We start from the raw sequence: 9,067 nt of genomic DNA on the forward strand, positions 1-9,067 counted from the left end.
TTTTATTTTTTTTTTTTTTTTTTTTTTTTCGGAAATATGAAATCAAGTATTGGGAATTACGGTGATAGGGGGAAAAAAAAAATGTGAAAGAAAAATAAAGTGGGGTGTATGTGATATGTACCTGGGGTGAGACGGGGTATATCAAGGTTGGTTCGCAATTAAGTTAATAATAATTAAAGTACAATAATTAATAAATTATACGTATTATGTACGAAAATACCTCATGCTTTACCACTGGATAGAGAGCCCTAAGACTAGCTACTAGGCGAGAATATCACTGGTTTTGTCTTTTTTTTTTCTTACGTAAAAGCTATTTGGCCAATCGCTGAATTTGCAACACCACCAACGGGGTAACGTCATAAACATGTAACTCAACGCATACGATCATCACACGTTGATACGTATGTCCTTTTTTAATTTTTTAAATTCCCCCTTATCCCCCCCGCCCCCCACTCTTTCACATACACCGACAAATTCAATAATCTCTCTCCTACCATCGTTCACTTCTTGCGTTTACTCTTCTCCCCAACAATTATTTAATTGAAAAGTTCCCAAATATCCATTTTTTCTCTCTACTGCCACGCACGCAACACGCATGGTAAGTATATATCTATATCGTTTCTACCGTTTGAGTGCATTGCCGGTGACGTTTCAGCTAAAAGTTACATGTGACTCCATCGCGAAAAATTATGATAAAGGAACATAAATATATACGTGTATATATATATATAACAGATATTTGTACATATGCAAGGCAAGTTCCTTTATACTTTTATAGTTTCTTCTACTACGCATGTGCAAATAGATGCGCGCGCACGCGGATGCAGCTCTCGCTCGCAGCCATGTCTCAAAATGAAAATTCTATTATTATCGCCCTTTTTCTATTTAGAGTATATTACGTGGTACAAGTATACAATTTGCATGCAGAGCTGGGCAATTATCTAAGGTATATAGAAAACCCACGCGCTTCTCATTCCGAAAAAAGTAAAAGCTTTGTAATAAGTGAAAACTCTCAACGACGACCCACGTGCGTATAAGTACGTAGTTAGGTTATGTTACTATGTTCAGACGTAACGTGTGTCTATGCAGAAAATTAACTATGGTGATTTCTCACGTTCCGTTGCTAATTGGATACGTAATTGATGTTATATAGGGTGCGTGCCGAATTACAGAGTGTGTCTTGGAATACAGAGTACATTGTAGTTCCTACATGAAAAGTCGACAATACGAGTGACGCGAGATGCCAACAAGGCGTCCATTCGTGCTTGAGAACTTCGCGCCACCTTTAAAGCGAACACCGTCAGGGTTCAGCGGAAGAAAATGAGGAAGTGACACGCGAACCATGTAAAATTAATAAATGCACCAAAGCGTTCTGTGCTTTTTATATTTATTTCCGACAATTCCCGTAGTGCATCCCGTGAGAATGGAATAAACGTCTGCGTCCCCGGTATTCGTGTAACTCAGTCTTTTTCTTTCCTTTTTATTTTATTTGACGCCCTTTCACGTTGACGTATCACATAATTTGTAGCATCTCCCTTGGCGTCGTCGGGACGCCTAAAAATTGCTTTTTACAAACACTCGAGTCCCTCTATCAGAGAGGAAACGGACAAAATAGCAGAAAAAAATGGAAAAAGCCATTCGCTAACCTTTTCGCGTTCGTTACGAATACCCGAGAGAGCAGTCGGATAAAAAGGAGATAAATTAGCGAGAAAAAAGATTGAAAAAAAAAAAAGTTAAGCAAAGAAGTCGCAATCAAGAATAAAACTAGATACCGGACAAGAGAGCAGGAATTGTTGAAGACAGTTCCTTAAGTTTTTTCTCCTTAATGAGTTTCCCATCCCTCATGCGTCCCAGTTAGTCGCGTCCCTGTATCCAATTCTCGGGATCAATGACCACACATTAGGGCTACTGTAGCTATTACAATTCTTTATAAACTTCGCATCGACGCGAACCCGAAGTCGTGCGAATTACAAGAACCGAACTGAACTTAGACGAACTGAAGACGAAAGTAGAACGGACCGAAATGATAATGTAAGGGTAAGGGACGGAAGATGTAAGAGTGAAAATGGGAGAAAGAGAGAGAACGAATAAAATAAGTAAAGGATAGTAAGTTCAACGAACCAACCCCAGCCGTTGTTGACGTAACCCAGGAGGAGATAGAAGTGCATTCAGCGAAAAACCGAGAGTAACACACGAACACTGACTTGATGCAAGTTGCATGCTTTGAAATTGATAAAAGATCTCACGTATGACGTATTCGTATTCGTTTTTGGTTTACGGTCTGTCCATATCGACAAGACCCCTTTATTATTGTTCTTTCTCATAATTCAAATGAATGATTGTATATCTTCAAGAAAAAAAAAAATTCGCCTATCTTTTTATAATTTTGTTCATTTTTTTTTTTGGTTTTTCTCGGCAATAAACGTCATCCTCGCAACGTGTCACTTCTGTCGCGTGTACCACATGTACATCTAATGATGTTGTATTATTACTGTACTATACAATAATTATTCTCACGCACATGTAAAAAGAAACAGCTCTACTATCATTAACATATTATTGTAACGCAACTTACGATGTTAACAATATCATTGGTATTTTTTTTTGTTCATCTTTTTTCTCTCATACTTAAACGTTAAGTCGCATCTGTCTCTTCTTCGTTTCGTTTGACTCGTGTTAATAAGTCTTGTAAAAAAATACTGCATTCTGGTTACACTGCGCGAATTTTTTTTTTTTATCACGACGTCGACTCCCGATTCTTCTGTATTGTCTTTAGTGCCTTTATTTTTTACTTTTAATATCAGTCTTTGACGGTTGATACTCTTCGGATTTTCCTTGTCTTTTTTTTCTCTTTAAAGTCTTTGTACGCTTCACACACACACGCGCGCACACACACATTATATGTATATAATATGCATTCTATCTGAGAGGTATTTTTGTTTTTGCGATAATTTTTTTCTTCATTCTTTTTTAATCTAAACGTGCGACCTCGCAAAATGAGGATCCGCGGTCTGTTTTATTGTTCATATAAAAATGAGATATTTGGCGTAACGTCTTCGTTCTTTTTCGAGAGAAATGAAGAATTCGGTTAGTTTACCGGCTCGTCTCTCCGTTTTATGAATACAGGTACTGTGAGCGATATTGTAAAATATTGTCAATCATGACGAATTCGCGGATACTCGAATTCGCGCGGCCACGACGCAATCAATTGACAGTGTCACAATTTTTAATTGAAAAGAGAATGCGAGTGGCGTTTCGTAATGGCGCCCAAAATAAAATGCAAGACAAGTGACGTATACACGCAGTGTCTCTTTTCTGTCTGACGTATACATAGAGATTATCTAATCTGACATCTATATCCGTAATAATAAAAATTCTCTCACTAGAAAATGCTACCCTGTATCGATCGGCCGAAAAAAAAAGGTCGGCCATATTGGAGAACCAAAAAGAGTCGAAAACTAAAAAATGTTTAATTACTAATTATTATCAGTATCACGATTGGAACAATGGCCCGAGGACGTAACGTAAAATTCATTCCTTGTTATCGGGCCATACTATCCGTGGAACGCTTTGAAGTAACAGAAAGGAAAGACGAAGATAGTAATATGTGGAAAAGAGTAAGTTGTGGGGGAAAGAATAATTATACATAATAATAAAGGAATGAAAATGAAAAGAAAAATTGGAAATAGAAACGTTACAACGAGATAAATCGGGGAATATACGTAAAAAAATATACTAAAAAATGACAATACTATTTGATACCCTGTAGTCGTTTCCTTAATACTTAAAAAATTAAATCAAAATGAAAAAAAAAATCATACTTAGTGCCGCCAGCGCGTCGTTATTTGTATCTTTATCCACGCGTCAGTTTCCTTTGCCGTGATGCCTCAGATCGTCTTTGAAAAATCATTTTTAAACCATCATTCGCAAAATTCACTTAGACGATTATCTACTACCCTGTAAATCTCATCTTGAATCTGAACGTGAATTCGATAATAAAGGAGACTGCGGATCTCAGCGGAAATCGAACGAATAGCTGCTATGTGATTTAAGTCTTTTCAGTGGTGTATATATGTATACCCTATATGTGTATATATACCCTAGGGGTACAGTCTCTTGAAAATGTCACAAGACGCTTACTATCCTGAAATACTGATTTCGGCAAGTCAAAAATTCGTTACATTTAGAAAATCTTGGAAAGCCGAAAATATTGAGGCGGCAAATGATTCATCCTCATCATTGCTATAACGCAAGGGATGACAATTTGTTAAACAATGACGTATGTCATATATATAAATATTTTTGACAATTCAAGTCATTATGAATCGTATAAAAAATTATCGTATAAGAAACGTATCGTATAATCGTATAAGAAATTGCGAAAGTTTTATTTTCCGTTAAAAAAAAATCTAAAAAGCAGATTATTCGTGTTTATCATATTCGCATAATAATTTCTTGAGTTATCTCAACGTAGTAGCGAACGGTATAAAAATTGTAATTCAAAGAAAAAAAAAATAAAATAGATGAGGCATTCACGGCGCAAGGTGTGCGTCAACGGCGACCTGATTATTTACTTTCGTTAAAATTGACTAAACCTAACCTTACCCTATTCCTATTTAAAACCCTGCCTTAATCCTAGAGACCCTAATAAAGGAAGGCTTGACACTCTGTTAAGATTAATGCTCTCTCTCTTCGGCCTAGCACTGACCTATAGGTTCTCATCACGCTAAACCTGTTTTTGCTTTTCCTTTTTAAGTAATCTCAAGCTCTCTTGCGTCAATGAAATTCTCACCAATCGGACTCAACGTAATCGACATTCAGTGTGAACGGATTCTCGCGAGAGAACAGAACGTGGATGGCAGTGATTAGAATAAATAAAAGTGGACCCACCTTGGCTGCAGAGAGTATATCAGCGAAACCTAAATTTCACCCGCGTCGAGGACCAATGCGCGTCAGTGTTAAGCCGGACTTGTATTTATAAAGTAGACGCCGACGCGAATGCTAAAATCCGTCATTGGAATCATCGAACAAAAAATTCCGGACAATTAATACATTTTTCCTAGCTTCGATTCCCGATTGATCAAAATAATACAAAAGCAATGTTTTTTTCATTGCTGTCTCATGATTGGCTTATTGGAGTATTTAGCTTTCGCGTCATATCCGCTTGTTACGGATATCGGATGAAAAATCGTAAAACTCGAGAAACATCGAGAGGGAGAGAGATAGACAGACAGATAGAGATATATATAGATATAGATGGAAAGATAAAAGATGGATATATATACGTAAGTATATATAAAAAGAGACAAATAGAGAAATAGGAAAAACGTTATCGTTAATCTCTATATATGGCATATAATCGGTTTTGCTTGGTCGTGGTATCATTTTTCGTTTTTTTTTCCTTTTTTTTTGTAGCGGCTCTGGGGTCGAGTACTTGAAAGTTCAAATGGATTTTCAAGTTTGTGTTTGCTTGTTTGGCTTTAAACGGTTATTGCGAGGTTGTACGGTCACGTTTTGATATTCTATCTTTTTTTTTGTTCTCGTTTCGAATCAGCAGCTTTTTTGAAATGTCGGAGACGCCTAGGAGAACCCGTGACAGTTCTCGCGTATTTCGGAGTAAAGAGTCAGGAGTGCCTCTTCAGGCACGTCGTGGATGCACCTACCCTCTGGCCACTGGACGCATACTGAAACATACGAAAAAAAAAAAATTAAAACCATTAGTAATTCTCGTTATGTTTTTTACGAATTTCTATTTTTTTTATTCCATCAAATTAAAACAAAGCATTTATGTGAATGGGATATCCATGTATTAACGTGTATGGGGGAAATAAAAGAAAATTCTGACATTTCATCAACAGCTCATTGGTACATGATGGGAAAAAAAAAATACAAACAACAACAACAATAATAATAAAGGCCAGCAATTCAGGCTTCTCAGTCGTACAGTAGCTTTCAGCCAGAAGCTTCCCATTTATTGCTGCTAATTCAGTTTCACGTATATTCGTACAACTTTTTTATGCAAACGATAGTCAATCAATAGAGTTCATCACGTGTGGACGGAACATTACGCGTGGGAAGTATAGCGAACAAAATGGAGAATAAGAGTTTAATGCACGTGCATACATATATACATAGTTCCATGGTGAAGTTTTTAACGAACTTTCGGAAAAATTCGATAAATAATCGATCGATCGTATAATATTGATTGATCACTCATGAAAAAATACACGTATGAAATTAACATGGGGTTAAATGAATAGTGCAAATTTTTATATTCACAAATAGAATTTTTAACATACACAGGGTTATACAAGGCATTCGCGTGGCCATTTTGGAGAACGAGTCGAAAGGGTGAGAAAGTAATTTTTGTTTAAAATTATTTTGACGTCTCTCTTGGTTCCGAGTGAATTGCAATTATTAGTCTAATCTAAAAGCATCTGGCGCGTCTTGGATAGTAAACGACTCAGAATAGTCTAACAAGCGGACTTGGCACGCCGGGCGTGAGCGTCGCGGCGTCGAATTACCACGAGGCTCCAGTGGTCGCCTCGCTTCTGGTTTAATTAATAAGCAATCTAATCGGGGGATGATTATAATTAGTATGTCATAACTGGCAATTAGGTATTTATTCCAACTGGATGGGGACGGTTAACGACCAGCTGGGATTAAGCGTGGCCGAAGTTATGACTGCGAAAAATTTCACTAGAGATTAGGTATACATATACACTTATGTAATACATAAGCCAGATATATACCTGTTTGTTTCTTATTTAAAAGTCACCTATAACGCCGAAACTAGGGTAGATTATATATATACACACACACAATTCGAGCGTCATAAAGAATCTGTAACGTACCTACTTAACCCAACCTAATTTACAGCCTTTGGGAAGGTTGCTGAGCAGTAAATTTTCGACCATGTAAATTTTCATTGGCTGTATGCATAGGGTGTATTGGTAAACAGTCCCTGAGTTAACCTTTGATCCTATGTCTGTAAAGGAGTAGTATAGGCAGCTCGAGAGCGCAACTTTAAGGCATTGGGGGGGTCCGTGTTACAAATTTATTAGGTTCCTATTCTTCCTGTCAGGGATAATGTATCTTAATGCTTGATAGATCTTATTCCTCTGGATTTCTATACGGAACCTCCCTTAAACATTATATATGTATATTATAGGTAGGTTCAACGTAGCGTATAAAATTTTACACGTAGCGAATCTTTTCAAGCTGCCATCTCTCACAGTTTACTACCTTCTTCCTTTTTTCGCCCTATCCTTAGACTGCCACCCTATACGAGCACAGCGGGGGGCGCATCACTGTTGTTTCCGTGTTACACGTTATATTCCAGAGACGTGGCAGACCCCGAAAATAGATCGTATCGTTGTAGCTAGGTTACTCAAAGGTCCAGAAAAGACTTTTTAGGAGGCTGAGAAGGGAGGAAAAATACGAAGAAAGTAAAGAAAGTGCGATGATGAAAATATGGCAAGGAAAGTAATGGCTCCTGTACACGAGCAGATTGCAAAGCTGGTGCGAGCGAATTTTTTTCATGAAAGAGAAGGGTGGGAAAAATAATGGGTTGGTACAAGGCCTACCCCTTAAGTAATATATATTATCGTGAGATGCCATTAAGCGATTCGGTAGCGTGCGCGCAAATCGTACGGTATGAATTCAATCATAGTGAGACAGACACGTCGTTATCCTAGAGATAAGGAAACGCTGAATTCGAAAAAAGAAAATGAAAAAAAGATAAGTCCCATGAAAATATTGTATAACGTCAGGTAGAACGAAAGAAGGGTTACCCGTTGGATTAATAGGTGCATCGCGTGATATTGGTTTTTATTTTTTTTGAAATCTAGCGCGTATCGATAAAATCAAAATTAATCCCCCAAGGGTCTACAAAATGGCGTGCACGTTCATACGCAATCCTCAGGGCTAATCATATCTCTTGAGAAAAACCTTTGACACTTTTGCGGGTTACACTATATATATATACATGTATATAGCAGCAGCACCCCTATATATAACAACCCTTCGTATATAAGGGATTGAGTAGGAAGTTTCGACATTTTCTCATAGATATCGGCCCGAATGACGTCGACGTATATTCGCGTCTTGCCTGGCGTCTTTTGCCAAGCCGTGTTATTAATTTTCTTTCCTACGTATTATATCGAATTTATGTGTCGCTAACTTTACTCTCGGCCACTTCTGGCTCTGGATGCTGTACGATGGACTTATATTAAAATCTGTAACTTTCGTTACTAGTGGGAGGGGGGTTGCTGATAGTTGCTTCGAAGGTATCGACTTGGTAAACTATCCTTGTAGAGGGAGGGGACTTTGATGTTGGCAATTTCTGTTACGAGAAGTCCCCTGAAACTTAGTACACATTATGAGGAATAGGAGTACGTGAGACGAGACGTTGCATTGAGATTCTAAGTTTGTCAGGTTATTGACGAGTGAGGTACAGTAGGGTGCAAAAATTATTGCGACATTCTGTAGGTGATACATAGTGAGACTATATTCTTTGACAGGTAAAACTTTCCTGTATTATACATACTGTATTTTTCATTATGGTAGGACACATTGTTTTTTACGTGTGAAACGGTAAAGAATTTTTAATTGTATCGATTTTAAGCTTGTCGAATGAGTGAGGCACAGTATTTTTACATAACTCGTACTATGCACACTATACTCTCTCTTGTTTGTTAACAGGCTAATATTTATGTAAGAAACAATTTCTCTAGGAAACATTTCTCTACTAAACTTTCACTCGGTGCAACAACGAACAGGCAAACAACGAATGCATCTCTGACAACTATCAACAGGCCAGCACAACAAGGCAGGCGAATGCAAGATGCGAAAGAAAAACAAGAAATCTGTGGAAAACAACAGAAACAATATTGGAAGAAACTTTTGTATCCGTTGTCCAGCACATTACCCGGAATACGATGCCTCCGAAATGAAAGAAAAATATGACACGTTCTCCCTTCTACTCTTTGGTTTCAACTAAAAGACAAATACGGCAAGGAATCACTTTTCTATTAAAAAAAAAAAAAAAAAAAAAAAAAAAATTTTT

General features: G+C 37.4%; 1 protein-coding gene across 15 annotated transcripts in view; it reads right to left on the reverse strand.

The window, feature by feature from the left end:
• Positions 1 to 9,067, reverse strand: part of LOC107267676 (RNA binding protein fox-1 homolog 2) — a 123,961-nt gene that overhangs the window by 18,468 nt on the left and 96,426 nt on the right. For all 15 annotated transcript variants that reach the window (XM_015739684.2, XM_025085262.1, XM_015739671.2 and 12 more), the window contains one exon: positions 5,664 to 5,684. In XM_015739684.2, the coding sequence (XP_015595170.1) occupies positions 5,664 to 5,684 (21 nt within the window). The remainder of the gene's footprint in view (positions 1 to 5,663; positions 5,685 to 9,067) is intronic.

This window comes from Cephus cinctus, unplaced genomic scaffold, assembly GCF_000341935.2.
Source record: "Cephus cinctus unplaced genomic scaffold, Ccin1 Ccin1_scaffold0029, whole genome shotgun sequence".
NCBI classification, from domain to species: domain Eukaryota; kingdom Metazoa; phylum Arthropoda; class Insecta; order Hymenoptera; family Cephidae; genus Cephus; species Cephus cinctus.